Raw genomic sequence first — 19,134 nt, forward strand, 5'->3', positions numbered from 1 at the left:
GGAAAATAATCCCAGTCCAATGTTTCAAAGGGGAGATAATTCAACTTATTCCCTTACATATGGCGATATATGATGACAGGCTCGTAAGCAGGGGTACCCTATAGTGCAGACCTAGGCATTTTACGGGCCGCATCCGGCCCTTTGGTTCATTCTGACTGGCCCGCGTAAGGTTAATTAGAAATTACAAAATAAGCGTATTTTCTAATTTTACCTCATGCATGGACTGAATGTGCATTGCTTTTATTTTGAAGTTGTGTTCAACAAAAACGCAATGCGCGCGACATGAACATGACATGAAATCCCACGAAACCTAATCCCGCGATAACTACTTCTGTAATTTGTCCAGACCAACCACAAACTTGTACGTCATCCTTCAAACGGTCCAGCCAATCACATAGTGTGACGTCACCAGCAGGCGCCATCTTTTGGAGCCCGAGCCGATCTGTAGATCTGATACCTACACCGAATCGACTGATGATCATCCGTCAGCTGTGCTTCGCATCTCCACCTCAGACATTCAACCTGGCTTTTGATGCACTCGTTAAAGACCAACAGAGACTAGATTTCTCTCACTGAACAAAAAACTGAAAAACACCAAATGAAGTGATTAGACTAGAAATGTGGGCATCATTATTATAATATGATGCTTGATGTTTGGAGTAGAAAGACAATATTGTGATGTCTTTATTGTGTTTTGGGGTAAATGTGACTGAAAAAAATGGTACAAACGTTCACATTTTGTTAACCATTGTTTTGGGAAATTTGATTGAATAAATGACATTTTTTGTAAGGCAACCTCGTTTTTTCCATACTCAGTCTTAGCAGCTTGTAAAAACAATGTTATTTACTGCTTTATATAAAGAAATACAATTAATATTATGCAGAATTTAGTTCAGCCTTTTGGTCCGGCCCTCCACAAAATTTTCTGTTTCTCATGTGGCCCCATGGAAAAAATAATTGCCCACCCCTGCTATAGTGAGTTTACTCACAGTTCTAGTTTTCCAATTGGTTCCTGACTTTTCAGATGCCCTGTATATTTAGAGATGGCACAGAATGTTGGTATTGGGCTCATCCATGAAAAAACGGGGCACTGAATATCAGAGAAAACAAATCAGACCCTGTAACAAAAGCCAAAGTTTGGAGTTGGATTTGGAATGAAATGCATTTTTGGAGTCATCTTTTATATTTACAGTGTGAAGGTTGAACTGGGAAGTGGTTTCTTGAGTATCGGCTCATACTTCAGGTTTCAGTATCCGCATCTGAAAAGAAAAAGTGTCGCGTCATCTGTAAATATATTAACATCAGTCATTGTAGTAATTTTTTGCAATGCTTGTTGTAGATAATTCAGACGACAGATTTCAGTCTGAATCTTTTTTCAGATCAGTCTATGGATCACAATGCAGATAGACTTTCAACTTTGCGACAAAGCCACAGCAAGACTCAGGTGCTCAGCAAGGAGATCCAGTCCCTCAAAAAGGAGAAGAACCAACAGGTCAGTGCTGCTGAGAGAAGTACCTCGAAACACTTTGGTTTTTCAAGATAAGTTAATAACCCTTTCTTCTGTTTTTGTGCAGTTTCTAAGTCTGATGGAGACCATTGATAAGCAGAGGGATGAGATGGGGAGGAGCAGCAGGTCAGTTATTGCCTTAATGATTTTAAGCTTTGTATTCAAAAGCATTGCGGTTTCATTCTGCAGTAATCAAAAGGTATGTGGTGGTGTTCCATGATCCTCGGTTCAGTCGAGAGCTCAGGTTACTACCAATACCAAGTTATACATGAGCTCCCTGTGGGTTCCTCTGGGTTCATCAGTTTCCTCCCATTTCCCAAAAACATGCTGATGCTAAAACATGTGAGGTCAACTGATGTATTTGTGACTTTAATTTTTATTAATTGACACTTCTTGTGTCTGATTCAGAACTTCATCAGTACGTTTGGGGCAGCTACAGGAAGCACTGAACGAACGGAAATCAGCCGTAAATTCCCTCACAGCCAAGTAAGCAGGCCACACACTTGATCCTCTCTTTGTATGCAGTTCGAAAGAATGTCTGGATTTGAGGTTTTTAAGAACAAGTTTGAGGTTTCATGGTTCTATTCTCTGAACAGCAAGTTCTTGATATCTAATCAGAAGTTTGTTTGTTTCTTTGTTTACTTACTTACATACATACAGGTTACAAATGACTGAAGCTGCTCTGGCTCTATCTGAGCAGAAGGTCAACAACCTGGGAGATCTACTAACAAAAACACAAGTGGAGAGGACTGAACTCATGGACAGGCAATCCAGAGAGATGAAGAAACAGCAAGAGGTGTTGTAGGTTTTTTTTTTTCCTTTTTCATATGCAAAATCTAATTATTTCAGAGCACTGTTGGTTCTAATTGGGCCGAAGTTGTTGAATAATTTTTTTTAATAACAGCAGCTCTGGCGGTTGTACTTTTGTTTCTTAGTAACATAAGCTGCATTTTATTGTTTTTTTTTTATTCATTTTAAGAGAAAAAACAGATTAGTGATGCAGCTGATGAACGGAACCAATTATAGTTAGTTGTACTCGTACAACCCCGATTCTAAAAAAGTTGGGACAAAGTACAAATTGTAAATAAAAACGGAATGCAATAATTTACAAATCTCAAAAACTGATATTGTATTCACAATAGAACATAGACAACATATCAAATGTCGAAAGTGAGACATTTTGAAATTTCGTGCCAAATATTGGCTCATTTGAAATTTCATGACAGCAACACATCTCAAAAAAGTTGGGACAGGGGCAATAGGAGGCCGGAAAAGTTAAAGGTACAAAAAAGGAACAGCTGGAGGACCAAATTGCAACTCATTAGGTCAATTGGCAATAGGTCATTAACATGACTGGGTATAAAAAGAGCATCTTGGAGTGGCAGCGGCTCTCAGAAGTAAAGATGGGAAGAGGATCACCAATCCCCCTAATTCTGTGCCGACAAATAGTGGAGCGATATCAGAAAGGAGTTCGACAGTGTAAAATTTCAAAAAGTGTGAACATATCATCATCTACAGTGCATAATATCATCAAAAGATTCAGAGAATCTGGAAGAATCTCTGTGCATAAGGGTCAAGGCTGGAAAACCATACTGGGTGCCCGTGATCTTCGGGCCCTTAGATGGCACTGCATCATATACAGGCATGCTTCTGTATTGGAAATCACAAAATGGGCTCAGGAATATTTCCAGAGAACATTATCTGTGAACACAATTCATCGTGCCATCCGCTGTTGCCAGCTAAAACTCTATAGTTCAAAGAAGAAGCCGTATCTAAACATGATCCAGAAGCGCAGATGTCTTCTCTGGGCCAAGGCTCATTTAAAATGGACTCTGCCAAAGTGGAAAACTGTTCTGTGGTCAGACGAATCAAAATTTGAAGTTCTTTATGGAAATCAGGGACGCCGTCTCATTCGGACTAAAGAGGAGAAGGATCCAAGTTGTTATCAGCGCTCAGCTCAGAAGCCTGCATCTCTGATGGTATGGGGTTGCATTAGTGCTTGTGGCATGGGCAGCTTACACATCTGGAAAGACACCATCAATGCTGAAAGGTATATCCAGGTTCTAGAGCAACATATGCTCCCATCCAGATGACGTCTCTTTCAGGGAAGACCTTGCATTTTCCAACATGACAATGCCAAACCACATACTGCATCAATTACAGCATCATGGCTGCGTAGAAGAAGGGTCCGGGTACTGAACTGGCCAGCCTGCAGTCCAGATCTTTCACCCATAGAAAACATTTGGCGCATCATAAAACGGAAGATACGACAAAAAAGACCTAAGACAAGTAGAATCCTACATTAGACAAGAATGGGTTAACATTCCTATCCCTAAACTTGAGCAACTTGTCTCCTCAGTCCCCAGACGTTTACAGACTGTTGTAAAGAGAAAAGGGGATGTCTCACAGTGGTAAACATGGCCTTGTCCCAACTTTTTTGAGATGTGTTGTTGTCATGAAATTTAAAATCACCTAATTTTTCTCTTTAAATGATACATTTTCTCAGTTTAAACATTTGATATGTCATCTATGTTCTATTCTGAATAAAATATGGAATTTTGAAGCTTCCACATAATTGCATTCCATTTTTATTTACAATTTGTACTTTGTCCCAACTTTTTTGGAATCGGGGTTGTACATGTTCCACAGCATTTTAAACTTCCACAGCAAATGAAACTTTTGAATACAAGGAACATTGTTGTGGTATCAGGAGAAATAAACCACTTTGTGATATGCTGTTATTGGAAAATTATCATAAACAATTGCTCCATGTTGTGTCTGACCACAGCACACACTGTTGTTTTAGTCCTTATTTTATGTATTCTTCATCATGCTGATGTTTGTTATTTAGGACAGTGCTCATCGCGAAGGGAAGCTTTTGAGGGAAGTGAACAGTCTGACCGAGAAGAGCCATCAACTGAAGAATAAGGTACAGAACCTAAAGCACAGCACTTTAGATATTGTTAGAGTTTTAGATATTATTAGGTGTAAAGTGTACAGTGGTGCTTGAAAGTTTGTGAACCCTTTAGAATTTTCTATATTTCTGCTTAAGTATGACCTAAAACATCAGATTTTCATGTAAGTCCTAAAAGTAGATAGAGAGAACCCAGTTAAACAAATGAGACAAAAATATTATACTTGGTAATTTATTTATTGAGGAAAATGATCCAATATTATATATCTGTGAGTGGCAAAAGTATATGAACCTTTGCTTTCAGTATCTGGTGTGACCCCCTTGTGCAGCAATAACTGCAACTAAATGTTTAAGGTAACGATCAGTCCTGCACACCGGCTTGGAGGAATTTTAGCCCATTCCTCCATACAGAACAGCTTCAACTCTGGGATGTTGGTGGGTTTCCTCACATGAACTGCTCGCTTCAGGTACTTCCACAACATTTTGATTGGATTAAGGTCAGGACTTTGACTTGGCCATTCCAAAACATTAACTTTATTCTTCTTTAACCATTCTTTGGTAGAACATTTTTCCTTTAGAATTCGCTAGTATAATTCAGAATTCATTGTTCCATCAATGATAACAAGCCGTCTTGGCCCAGATGCAGCAAAACAGGCCCAAACCATGATACTACTACCACCATGTTTCACAGATGGGATAAGGTTCTTATGCTGGAATGCAGTGTTTTCCTTTCTCCAAACATAAAGCTTCTCATTTAAACCAAAAGTTCTATTTTGGTCTCATCTGTCCACAAAACATTTTTCCAATAGCCTTCTGGCTTGTCCACATGACCAGATGAGCAGCAATGTTCTTTTTGGAGAGCAGTGGCTTTCTCCTTGCAACCCTGCCATGCACACCACTGTTGTTCAGTGTTCTCCTGATGGTGGACTCATGAACATTAATATTAGCTAATGTGAGAGAGGCCTTCAGTTGCTTAGAAGTTACCCTGGGGTCCTTTGTGATCTCGTCGATTATTACACACCTTGCTCTTGGAGTGATCTTTGTTGGTCGATCACTCCTGGCCTTAATCCAATCAAAATGCAACAATGGTCTTGAATTTCCTCCATTTGTACACAATCTGTCTGACTGGATTGGTGGAGTTCAAACTCTTTAGAGATGGTTTTGTAACCTTTTCTAGCCTGATGAGCATCAACAATGCTTTTTCTGAGGTCCTCAGAAATTTCCTTTGTTCGTGCCATGATACACTTCCACAAACGTGTTGTGAAGATCAGACTTTGATAGATCCGTTCTTTAAATAAAACAGGGTGCCCACTCACACCTGATTGTCATCCCATTGATTGAAAACACCTGACTCTAATTTCACCTTCAAATTGACTGCTAATCCTAAAGGTTCACATACTTTTGCCACTAATATTGGATCATTTTCCTCAATAAATAAATGACCAAGTATAATATTTTTGTCTCATTTGTTTAACTGGGTTCTCTTTATCTACTTTTAGGACTTGTGTGAAAATCTGATGTTACTTTAGGTCATATTTATGCAGAAATATAGAAAATTCTAAAGGGTTCACAAACTTTCAAACACCACTGTATGTTAATATCTGTGCTCTGTGTACAGCTAGAGGAAGCTGAGCGGCGATGCAAAGATCAGCAAGATCAAATCTTTGAGCTCAAGCAGGAGTTGACCAACTCGACTGCAGAACTAAAATTACGCCTGTCCCAGGCTGAACGTAGCGTCATCCACACACGCACACGCGCGCGCATTATAGCCCTGCCAGGCTGAGTGGCTTTTATTAAAGTCCTTTTTTTATTTATGTTCACTAGAACGCCTGGACATGGAGAAGAGAAGATCCAAACAAGCTCTTGAAGACATGGACAGTTTGCGTCAGAAAGAGGTGGTGTTTTATGTGTGGTGACACCATATCAGACATGCAAGTGTGTTCTCAGTATACATCATATTGTGTGTTCTTGTGTAGGTTGATCATGTCAATACGCACCTGGAGATGAGCGAGAGAGTGCTACAAGAACGTATTCACAAACTTGAGGGCCAGCGGATCCACCTGGAGGAGGTATGATCAACTCATCTTTTTAACCAAATCCATAAATCCTTAGTTTGGTCATATTCTACTGGGATTAAAGGTGCAGGAGGTAAGATTAGTCTTTTTTTTCCCCAAGGTTAGGTGGATTTGATATTGGAATAATTCCTGCCCGCGTTCACAAAGTTCCTCTCCCAGGATCTTACCTTGCCCCTATAGTTTCTATAAAGTGAAACAGGAGGCATATCTAAACCCAAACAAGCATTCCTCGCTGGAAGTCAGTTTTCCAAATGGGTTTTCTCACCGACTTATTAAACTTTGCTGAGGCAATGGCTTAACCCTTTTTTTTTTTAAATCGTGTTCGACATATCTTCTGGGTTATTTCTACAAGTAAGGAATAAAAAAAACAGACTACCGCACCTCTTTTTGTGGTTTTTATGGTTTCAGTTCACCAGAGAATTTCTGATTGTTGGCATGATGAAAGGTCACAATGTGTTTCAAGAGCACTGTTATTCAACGTTGTCTAAATTTTGTCCAATGGTAATTCAGAACTCAACTGTTTAACTAAACCGTTTACAAGAAAAGCAAACAATGATTTTGACCTGCAAAGCTGATTCGAGCCTTTTTTCCCCACTCACAGGAGCTGAGCCGAATGAAGGCTGCTATGGTGACTGAGAGGGCTCAGGCAGAAGAGAATCTTGGGAAAGTGCGTGCACAGGTGCGCCTTGAAGAGGTATGGATTTCTGTTGCTGAGGTATACTTAAACATTACGACCAGCTATCACACATGGATGATTTGAATGGTTCTTTAAAGCCAGAAGTAAGAAATCACCTCAGGATGTATTTCATGTTTACATCTGATACCGTCATCATAATTACAAGGATATTATAAATATTCTTTAGACAGTTTTCTCTGTATAACCCTGCAGCAGCAGCATTTGAACAGCATGGAGGAAAAGCTACGGAGCATACGTCAGTCACGTGATGAGGCTCAGAGCCACTGCACACAGCAGAAGCAGACCATCACTGAGCTGCACAGCCGAGTTGGCCAGCAGAGGATGGAGATGGACACCCTGCGGCGCAGGATAGACGAGCTGCAGCAGGTGTGGTGCTGCTGGCAAAATTGTTGAGTAACAATGCACACATAGATGGGTGACAAAGGCAAAACCAACATAGCGTGTATTAGTTAGGTCGGTATTGGGACAGCAGGACAGCATCAAAACACCTTGATGTAGATTCTACAAGTCTGTCGAACTGTACTGTAGGAATCAACTCCATTCTTCCAAAAGATATTTCCTTAATTATTGTTTTGATGTTTTGGTTTTGGAGCACACTGTGCATGTCATATGTCCACAGTTTCCATTATTTTACCCTATCACAAACTACCATGTTATTTTATTACCCTGACCAGTCACGTTGGGCCCAAATCCATACAATGGGCCATCTTTCTCCCATCACTTCAGCTAAAGGTTTTGTATTCAGGATACACATTTACTTTAAAGAAACTCGAGCAAGAACTGTAAGTGGACCTCATAGTTACAAATGGCAGTAAAGACTATCATCTGCAATTGTAACCCATTGCTGTGCTGGTGTTAGCATCATATTTGCTACTTTTGTTACTATAGGTCAAACCCTTGCTTTGACACAATCCTACAAACTGAATTAGCATGCACAGACTCTGAAAGTTTTTTTTTTCCAGCATGAAAAGGACAAAACAAGACCATCAATGATGGCGTAGCTCACTCGAGCCCCGTCTAATCCAGAAGGAATGATCTAAAGTGGTCCACCTTGCGCAATAAATGTTGCAATACAAGCCTCATACACCCTAGGAATAGCTACCTATTTGCCAGAAAGAATCAAAAACAGTGAGGAATTAACTGAGAAGAAGCGATTTTTGTTGAACTGCTCATTAAGGCTTAATTAGTCCATAACCTCATTAATAATTGTAATTAAGCAAATCTGGATAGAAGTTATATGTACCCTTACCTTCAGGCCAGAAATAATCAAAATTGGTGAATTGAGGGAGAAGAAGCGATTTGTGTGGAAACTGCTAATTAGGGCTTAATTACTCCATATCATCATTATGCAAATTTGGGTAGAAGCTATATGCGGCCCAGACTGACCTACCTTCTTGCCAAAAAGAATAAAAATCAGTTAAGAATTGAGATAAGTGATTTTCATGAAATATGGACGAGACAGACAATGGACAACATATGATGGCATAAGCTCATCGCCTGTTGGCCGGATGAGCTAATAATTAAAAAAAAATTTAAACTTTTTTACTGTACACAAAATGGAGTTTTCTCCAACAAGAGTGGATGAAACCCAATGAACAGGCAGGGCAAAAGTGCCTTACTTGGACATAATGAAATTACAGTTGCCACGGGTCCCTTATTGCCACATATATAAGAGGAATACTTCAAGAAAAATGTAAATTGGCTACAAAGGACAAATTCTGACAGTGTGTGTTGTAGGGATCGACCGATATGTTTTTTTCAGGGCCGATACCGATTATTATGGAATTGGGATGCCGATAACCGATATGTGCAACCGATAAATGTAAACATTATAATTCACATTAAATTAAACATAGCACACACTGACACAGACCTTCATATCCATGAAATGTATGTTTAATTGTAAAATTGAACATGAAATTTTGTGCAGGGAGATGCCAGCAGCATTTGTACAATAAAGTCAAACATTAGTTAGAATAAAATGAGAAATAAAATAATAAAATAAATATTCACCAATAAAAAAATAAATCACTCCCTACTATATTACAGCTCACCATTTTCAGTGGAAAATAAATGAAAATACACTCTGGATTCTTTTACACTAAGAACTAAGTAAGACTTACCAACTTCAAGTAGTTTTTAAATAACAAATCAAGTGTAGGGAGCTGCCTGCAGCATTTTTTAAAAAGTAAAATCAAACATACAGTAAAGTAGGCTATCACTCCCTATTAGGAGCGGCTGCTCCTTTAAGAGTATATCGCTTTCCGAATCAGAAGCGCTAGCGAGGAGAATCACTTGCGCAAGAATTATAAATACTAGTCACACCTGGCTTGTTTAAATGTTCAAATAGCGCTTTATAAAGTTACCTAACATACAAGTGCAATGCGCTTTCTGAGCACGAGTCACGTCATGAAGTTTACTCATCACCATAAAGAGCCAGTAGGCTTGCGCTAGCCTACAGAACACAAACACTACGTTTTATTTCGTCTCCCCTTGACCACCTCTCTGTATGGCTGTCATTCTACTGTTCGAGTAGAACTACTGACACATTCACAACGTTTCCAGACGGGGATTTAAAAATGACTGCAGCCTACGTTATGCTGTTTCAGCGAGACTAGTTGGTTGTAGGCTAATTCAAGTGCTTCCTTCCGTAAGCTAAGTTTGCCTGGCTACACAGATGCAAATGGACAATTTTAACGAGTAGTAGATGAAGAATGTAAACATATAATGATGTTGTGCTTTTGCAACTTATGTGTTTGTGACTTATTGCGGCAAAAGCAGCGTGTCCTTACCTTGATACGGGCGCCTTGAAACAGTTCAGAGTGTTTAGCTGCGCGTGTCGATTGGCTATAGACCCTTTTCAGTCACGTGACCTTCGTAAACGCGACCACCATTTTGGACATGTAGCGGACTTCGGCTCGAATTGGTTTGAATGCGAGGAAGGCGACAAACGGAGAACATACAAGAAAAGGGAGCGAGATGCAGAAAACACCTTCGCTATCCAGCGACGTAGGGCATTTACAGGGCGAGCAGAGGGAGAAATAACAACAGTAACGACACATTAGCAACGCCGTACAGAAATAACGGTTTATGGCACAGACCCTTTCGGTTCTCGCTCATCTAGCTGCTACAATGACTGCTTAGACTGCAACAATAATACCTAACACACATTTAAGTATCCGTCGTAAAGACGTGAAACTCGTCGAGTGACGAGTGTGTTCATTGATAAGCTAACACAATCTAAAAGTAGACATACCATCACACTGCCCTGGCGCTGTGTACAGTTTACCTTCTACGGTTTGTGCACTCACTATTTGCCATTACTTTCTCCAACCCAGTGTTACAGATTACAGGGAACGGCCTGGATTTAAGAGACAAATACATGTTCCTCTTGTTTTGAACACTTAGCCCATGTTTACATTAGACCTATCAGCGGATCATCAGATTAACGTTTTTAAAAGCGATTAGTGTGCACACAGCAACACCAATACACGATTCGTCTGCACACAGCAACACCAATACACGGATACGCTCGGCTCCGCAGGCATCCTGCGCTCCAAATCACTCCGCCCTGAACAGCGAGTGCCCTCTGGAGGGTGCGCACTCCGGCCCTGCGCAGCTCACACAGCGCGCGAGTGAAGTGCACGAGCCACGATTCGGGACTGAGCCGCTGTGTGTGTGATCCCAGCGCAGATCACTTACCACTCGCAAGTGGAAGGATGGCAAACCTAAAGACAATCGTTTTTTTTTTTTTGTTACATAGTCAAGAGAGGTGTCGGATCACTGGATCCAGTGTAAATAGCTGCTGGAGCCAATGCCCGAGGTTCCGGAGCGCGCTCCGGCTTGCTCCCCCTCAAATTAAGCGCTGTTTGTAGAACCCTGCCTCTGATCTGTCCTACAGTCTACCAACAGCAAAGGAACACAACGCTAGCTAATGTCGTTAGCTAATAGCTACTACAGAAGAACAAAGAGGTTACAATGGGTTATTTTAGCCTATTTGGTTACACACTCGCCGCCACAGAATGTTAACAGCAATGTAATGCCTTTTCTGGCTAATTTTATTCGTCTTACCTCCAATAAAGTGGTCACTACACAAGCGCTGGTATGCTGAGGGCTGCCAATCTGTTAATGGCCGCTATCCATCTTCTCCGTCGGGATCCGATAAAATGATAACCCTTGCCTTGTTTGTTGATGGTTACTACATCCAGGTGCACAACAATATAGTGGCATGATGGAAGTCTTGCTGAAAATAAACACTTTCTTTGCTGCCGTTCCTCAATGCTGGCTGTGGTAAACTACTGGTAGTACATGTCCAAAATGGCGGCCGCGTTTGTCGTGACGTCACGTGAAAAAGGGTCCATATCTCTTGTGCCAAACAAATCAGATGTTGTGGTGGGCAGGACCGTGTTCTTGAACTCAGAGAGGCGAGTGCAGGAAAGGACGTGCAGTGACAGTCGCGTTAGGAATGAAATGGCTGCAAAAAGGCATGTTATCGGCATATCGGTGGAAATTATGGCCGATACCGATAACCCTAAAAATGCAGAATATCGGCCCGATATATCGGCCAGGCCGATTATCGGTCGACCCCTAGTGTGTTTTTTTTTTTTTTAAATTATAATTGGCAAAATCGGGCGGCACGGTGGTGTAGTGGTTAGCGCTGTCGCCTCACAGCAAGAAGGTCCTGGGTTCGAGCCCCGGGGCCGGCGAGGGCCTTTCTGTGTGGAGTTTGCATGTTCTCCCCATGTCCGCGTGGGTTTCCTCCGGGTGCTCCGGTTTCCCCCACTGTCCAAAGACATGCAGGTTAGGTTAACTGGTGACTCTAAATTGACCGTAGGTGTGAATGTGAGTGTGAATGGTTGTCTGTGTCTATGTGTCAGCCCTGTGATGACCTGGCGACTTGTCCAGGGTGTACCCCGCCTTTCGCCCGTAGTCAGCTGGGATAGGCTCCAGCTTGCCTGCGACCCTGTAGAAGGATAAAGCGGCTAGAGATAATGAGATGAGATGAATTGGCAAAATCTTAATGTTTTACATTAATGTCACTGCGTTGTCTGTATATAAGGCGGTGTATTTATTACTATCTTCCTTGTGATTCTGTTCTAAAAATCATACTGTTCCCGCCTATAGGAGCTTGCAGGGAAAGAGCAGGAGAAGGTGGCTGAGGTGACGCGGGTTAAGGTGGAGCTGCAGGAACAGATTGGCCACTTGCAAGCTGAGAGGACAGCGCAGAGCGGCTTAAAGGAGAAGATTGCTGCTTTGGAGAGAGAGATAAAAGGTAAACGCTTGTGTAAATGCAGAAAAGATTATTGCTTTAGCTCATCACATAAGACTTTTACCACAGATAAAGAGCACATCTGATGCTTCTATGTACTACATATAATTTGACTATTGTTACTACAACCCCGATTCCAAAAAAGTTGGGACAGAGTACAAATTGTAAATAAAAACGGAATGCAATAATTTTACAAATCTCAAAAACTGATATTGTATTCACAATAGAACATAGACAACATATCAAATGTCAAAAGTGAGACATTTTGAAATTTCATGCCAAATATTGGCTCATTTGAAATTTCATGACAGCAACACATCTCAAAGTTAGGACAGGGGCAATAAGAGGCTGGAAAAGTTAAAGGTACAATAAAGGAACAGCTGGAGGACCAAATTGCAACTCATTAGGTCAATTGGCAATAGGTCATTAACATGACTGGGTATAAAAAGAGCATCTTGGAGTGGCAGCGGCTCTCAGAAGTAAAGATGGGAAGAGGATCACCAATCCCCCTAATTCTGCGCCGACAAATAGTGGAGCAATATCAGAAAGGAGTTTGACAGTGTAAAATTGCAAAGAGTTTGAACATATCATCTACAGTGCATAACATCAAAAGATTCAGGCTACATCCACACTGCATAATATCAAAAGATTCAGGCTACATCCACACGACAACGGCAACGAGATGTTATTTAAAAATATATCGCGTCCAAATGGGCAACGATCAGTAAAATATCAGGTCCATATGGCAACGCAACGCTTGCTGAAAACGATGCAATACACATGCCACACCTCTAGGGGCGCTGTAAGACGGTCCCTTCGGAGACACCAGAACAATAGAAGTAGTAAGGACGCATGCGCATAAACTATTATGCACGAGACTTCATATTAGCCACAAAGTCAGGAAAATCTGTTCGTAAAATTACATTATAATGACCAAATTAGGGATCGACCGATATGTTTTTTTTCAGGGCCGATGCCGATAACCGATATGTGCAACCGATAAATATAAACATTATAATTCACATGAAATTAAACATAGCACACACTGAGACAGACCTTCATGTCCATGAAATGTATGTTTAATTGTAAAATTGAACATGAAATTTTGTGCAGGGAGATACCAGCTGCATTTGTACAATAAAGTCAAACATTAGTTAGAATAAAATGAGAAATAAAATAATAAAATAAATATTCACCAATAAAAAAATAAATCACTCCCTACTATATTACAGCTCACCATTTTCAGTGGAAAATAAATGAAAATACACTCTGGATTCTTTTACACTAAGAACTAAGTAAGACTTACCAACTTCAAGTAGTTTTTAAATAACAAATCAAGTGTAGGGAGCTGCCTGCAGCATTTTTTAAAAAGTAAAATAGGCTATCACTCCCTATTAGGAGCGGCTGCTCCTTTAAGAGTATATCGCTTTCCGAATCAGAAGCGCTAGCAAGGAGAATCACTTGCGCAAGAATTATAAATACTAGTCACACCTGGCTTGTTTAAATGTTCAAATAGCGCTTTATAAAGTTACCTAACATACAAGTGCAATGCGCTTTCTGAGCACGAGTCACGTCATGAAGTTTACTCATCACCATAACAAAGAGCCAGTAGTCTTGCGCTAGCCTACAGAACACAAACACTACGTTTTATTTCCGCTACGTTCACACTGCAAGGCTTAATGCTCAATTCCGATTTTTTTGTGAAATCCGATTTTTTTGTGAGGTCGTTCACATTAACAAATATATGCGACTTGTATGTGATCCTCAGTATGAACGAAAAGTGACCTAAAAGTGTTCCGCATGCGCATTGCAGGATACGACGACGTCACACGCAGTGAGCATGGCCAGTGTTTACGGAAGTAAAACCGCCCGGTTGCGGTATGACCCATCCAATCTAGCTTGAATAGCTGTATCCCCCCACATGGAAATCAGCTCCCTAACCTCTGCGTCCTTCCATTGAGAAGATTCAGAACCTTCACAGCCCGAAGTGTCCCTCGCATTGATGTCACCGTGCACCTCAATAAACCGAATGGTAATTAGTCTTTTGATTTTTCCGTGAGGTTTGCCTTATGTAAAGTGGGGGGGGACCGAACGAAGTGAATTTAAATCTGGGTGGGACGAGTCCCACCCTCTATCTGCGCCCGTGATTATGTGCCATGTTGATGTAACTTTTTTTGAGAGACCCGCTGCCTACTTCAGCGCAGAATAGTGACGTTTGTGGCTTGTTGATGACGTGTAAGTCGGATGAATGCGACCTGGTGGTTCAGACTGAAGTCGCATATGAAAAGAGTGGATAGGAATCGGAATTAGGACCACATATCCAAACGGCCTGGGTCGGATTTGAAAAAATCGGATCTGTGTCGTTCATATTGTCAATAAAAGATCGGATACAGGTCACATATGGGCGAAAAGATCGGATTTGAGTCACTTCAGCCTGCAGTGTGAACGTAGCCTTCGTCTCCCCTTGACCACCTCTCTGTATGGCTGTCATTCTACTGTTCGAGTAGAACTACTGACACATTCACAACATTTCCAGACGGGGATTTAAAAATGACTGCAGCCTACGTTATGCTGTTTCAGCGAGACTAGTTGGTTGTAGGCTAATTCAAGTGCTTCCTTCCGTAAGCTAAGTTTGCCTGGCTACACAGATGCAAATGGACAATTTTAACGAGTAGTAGATGAAGAATGTAAACATATAATGATGTTGTGCTTTCGCAACTTGTGTTTGTGACTTATTGCGGCAAAAGCAGCGTGTCCTTACCTTGATACGGGCGCCTTGAAACAGTTCAGAGTGTTTAGCTGCGTGTGTCGATTGGCTATATCTCTTGTGCCAAACAAATCAGATGATGTGGTGGGCGGGACCGTGTTCTTGAACTCAGAGAGGCGAGTGCAGGAAAGGACGTGCAGTGACAGTCGCGTTAGGAACGAAATGGCTGCAAAAAGGCATGTTATCGGCATATCGGTGGAAATTATGGCCGATACCGATAACCCTAAAAATGCAGAATATCGGCCAGGCCGATTATCGGTCGACCCCTAGACCAAATACAATGAAAAGTATTTTTCCAGTCTCACCTGTGAAAGGTAATCCCATGTGATCTCGTTTGGACGGCAAACCTGTTGGTACAGTTAAACGCAGCTAATCTTTATTCTCCGCTTTGACCTTTCCAATATGGCGGCGAGGATGACGTATGATTCTATGCGGAAGGCGGCGTCTTTAATGGTCCGGAATAAATTGAATACTACACGTTGATGGATTAATTTGTTGTTTCTCACCTGTGAAAGGTAATCCCATGTGATCTCGTTTGGACGGTAAACCTGTTGGTACAGTTAAAGGCAGCGCATGAATCTTTATTCTCCGCTTTGACCTATCCAATATGGCGGCGAGGCTGACGTATGATTCTACGCGGAAGGCGGCGTCTTTAATGGTCCAGAATAAATTGAATACTACACGTTGATGGATTAATTTGCTCCTCTATGCCCATTTTGAGGAATGTACTGTAGGACTAAAACAAACATCTGAAGAGGGGAGATCGCTCCTTTTTTCCCCTATTTTTGCTGGCGGGATTGACTCTGCCCTAAGGGCAGAGTCTCTCTCTCTCACTTTGCACCATTACACAATAAATATTCACAGTGAAAATATTTTGTAAGCGTGTTTCATGAACCAAGTTACAGGATTTGTTGACAACTCGCATCGCATCGCAATGAGAAGATCATTGGCACTACTGGTGTTAAGAATCAGACCATTTCATAAATGAATATTTTGCTGTAGAGCTGCAGTGTTTGTACAATTGCATGTTTTTGCTTCACTATTACTGTCACTATTCTGCTTCTTGCATTACTACTGTGAACTAACACTGAACATAATAATAATAATAATATCCAAGCTCATGTTTCACTCTCACTAGTGCTCTGTAAGGCTTTTTCCTGGTGATATTCGTTACACTTCTACCCGGCGTGAAGCACTCACAGTCATGTGGTTGTGACGTCATCGTAAACAAATCCGTTCTACTCATCCAGACGACTTCACAACGGCAACGTTGCCAGATCTTTCCACTCTGGAACCCGTTCTCAAAAAGATTGCGTTTTGGGCACCCAAAACGCCGGTGCCGTGTGGACGCCAGGCCTAAACGATAAGCAATTGTATCGGAGTCACCTGAATCCGTTGCCGTGTGGACAGGGCCTCAGAGAATCTGGAAGAATCTCTGTGCGTAAGGGTCAAGGCCAGAAAACCATACTGGGTGCCCGTTATCTTCAGGCCCTTAGACGGCACTGCATCACATACATGCATGCTTCTGTATTGGAAATCACAAAATGGGCTCAGGAATATTTCCAGAGAACATTATCTGTGAACACAATTCACCGTGCCATCCGCCGTTGCCAGCTAAAACTCTATAGTTCAAAGAAGAAGCCGTATCTAAAAATGATCCAGAAGCGCAGACGTCTTCTCTGGGCCAAGTTTCATTTAAAATGGACTGTGGCAAAGTGGAAAACTGTTCTGTGGTCAGACGAATCAAAATTTGAAGTTCTTTACGGAAATCAGGGACGCCGTATCATTCAGACTAAAGAGGAGAAGGACGACCCAAGTTGTTATCAGCGCTCAGTTCAGAAGCCTGCATCTCTGATGGTATGGGGTTGCATTAGTGCGTGTGGCATGGACAGCTTACACATCTGGAAAGACACCATCAATGCTGAAAGGTATATCCAGGTTCTAGACCAACATATGCTCCCATCCAGACGACGTCTCTTTCAGGGAAGACCTTGCATTTTCCAACATGACAATGCCAAACCACATACTGCATCAATTACAGCATCATGGCTGCGTAGAAGAAGGGTCTGGGTACTGAACTGGCCAGCCTGCAGTCCAGATCTTTCACCCATAGAAAACATTTGGTGCATCATAAAACAGAAGATATGACAAAAAAAAGACCTAAGACAGTTGAGCAACTAGAATCTTACATTGGACAAGAATGGGTTAACATTCCTATCCCTAAACTTGAGCAACTTGTCTCCTCAGTCCCCAGACATTTACAGACTGTTGTAAAGAGAAAAGGGGATGTCGCACAGTGGTAAACATGGCCTTGTCCCAACTTTTTTGAGATGTGGTGTTGTCATGAAATTTAAAATCACCTTTTTTTCTCTTTAAATGATACATTTTCTCAGTTTAAACATTTGATATGTCATCTATGTTCTATTCTGAATAAAATATGGAATTTTGAAACTTCCACATCATTGCATTCCGTTTTTATTTACAATTTGTACTTGGTACCAACTTTTTTGGAATCGGGATTGTAGAAAATCTATAGAATGGCTGAAGAATAACTTTGGTTCGACAGGAAACTGCTGAAGTGATTTAAAAACCTGTCCATATTTCACATTCATGTTCCAAATCTGATTACGTATCTATTATACTGTCCTCATTTATTGTACACTTTTAAATCTTGATGTTGAGATGATCTCAAAAATGTGTACTTTTGTAATGAGTACAAAAAAAAAAGAACTAAAATTTGACAATTACTTTCTGAATAACTACATTAAAAACACAGTGGGTTTTCATTTGCTAGTGACACTCAAAAAAAATGTTCAAGGGTGTGCAGAAGTAGTACTTGAATTTTGCTTTTTAAAATTTAACTACTGGAAGAGACCTGAAAAGTTCAAATAAATAAATTGAAATGAAATTTTAAATTAATAAACCTATGAACCAGTCAACTGACACAAAGCTAGCAGTGGAATCTGGCAGCTACATCAATTGATTTGCACAAGCATGGACCCTGTCCTAGGGTCATCGGACTGTTTGTGTACACATATGTCCATATGCCTGAAACTCTTTTTTTTTTTTTTTTTTAAAGCACTTAGCACCAGTCACCGTGAGGCTCTTCTGGACAAAGAAAGTGAGATCTCATCTCTGCAGGAGCGCCTACGCATACGGGAAGCGGAGCTCCAACGTATGCGCGAGGACGAGGCTCAGAGAGCCAGTTTTCTTCAGAATGCCATCCTCACTTATGTTCAAGGTTCTCCTCTTGGACACTACAGCCCAAAGAAATGACCCTCAGCTAATCCATAATTAAACCTACTTGGAATTTCTTTCACGTATCTTCAGTCATTGAGGTCAATTTGAAATGAGAGTAGTAATGAACGGAGCAGAATGGACTTGGATGTGGTTTTGTCTTGAGCAGTCATTTGAAGGGTTTCTTCACTTAAAACAGCCATCTTCGAATGACTGAAGAGTGTAACCCAAGTCCAGTCACTTTAACTTAATGCAATAATACAATTCATCCTTGAGTTACAACAATATCACCTGGAAAAATAGTTTCAAATTCAAATTGCATTGGTTTGATAAATTTAAATTTTCTGGGCACAAGATATACATTTGTATTGAAATGACTTTGCATATTCTTACAGTGGTGCTTGAAAGTTTGTGAACCCTTTAGAATTTTCTATATTTCTGCATAAATATCACCTAAAACATCAGATTTTCACACAAGTCCTAAAAGTAGATAGAGAACCCAGTGAAAGAAATGAGACAAAAATATTATACTTGGTCATTTATTTATTGAGGAAAATGAGCCAATATTACATATCTGTGAGTGGCAAAAGTATGTGAACCTTTGCTTTCAGTATCTGGTGTGACCCCCTTGTGCAGCAATAACTGCAACTAAACGTTTCCGGTAACTG

At 40.9% G+C, this 19,134-nt stretch overlaps 1 protein-coding gene across 3 annotated transcripts in view; it reads left to right on the plus strand.

The window, feature by feature from the left end:
- Window positions 1-18,899, plus strand: part of lrrc45 (leucine rich repeat containing 45) — a 74,812-nt gene extending 55,913 nt beyond the window's left edge. For all 3 annotated transcript variants that reach the window (XM_060939437.1, XM_060939438.1, XM_060939439.1), the window contains 12 exons: window positions 1,380-1,492; window positions 1,575-1,633; window positions 1,916-1,993; window positions 2,168-2,303; window positions 4,359-4,436; window positions 6,040-6,151; window positions 6,246-6,316; window positions 6,398-6,490; window positions 7,098-7,190; window positions 7,386-7,559; window positions 12,318-12,465; window positions 18,309-18,899. In XM_060939437.1, the coding sequence (XP_060795420.1) occupies window positions 1,380-1,492; window positions 1,575-1,633; window positions 1,916-1,993; window positions 2,168-2,303; window positions 4,359-4,436; window positions 6,040-6,151; window positions 6,246-6,316; window positions 6,398-6,490; window positions 7,098-7,190; window positions 7,386-7,559; window positions 12,318-12,465; window positions 18,309-18,505 (1,352 nt within the window). In that variant the 3' untranslated portion in view covers window positions 18,506-18,899. The remainder of the gene's footprint in view (window positions 1-1,379; window positions 1,493-1,574; window positions 1,634-1,915; window positions 1,994-2,167; window positions 2,304-4,358; window positions 4,437-6,039; window positions 6,152-6,245; window positions 6,317-6,397; window positions 6,491-7,097; window positions 7,191-7,385; window positions 7,560-12,317; window positions 12,466-18,308) is intronic.
- Window positions 18,900-19,134: the final 235 nt, after the last annotated feature.

The sequence above is a fragment of the Neoarius graeffei genome, chromosome 14 (assembly GCF_027579695.1).
Source record: "Neoarius graeffei isolate fNeoGra1 chromosome 14, fNeoGra1.pri, whole genome shotgun sequence".
Lineage (NCBI taxonomy): Eukaryota > Metazoa > Chordata > Actinopteri > Siluriformes > Ariidae > Neoarius > Neoarius graeffei.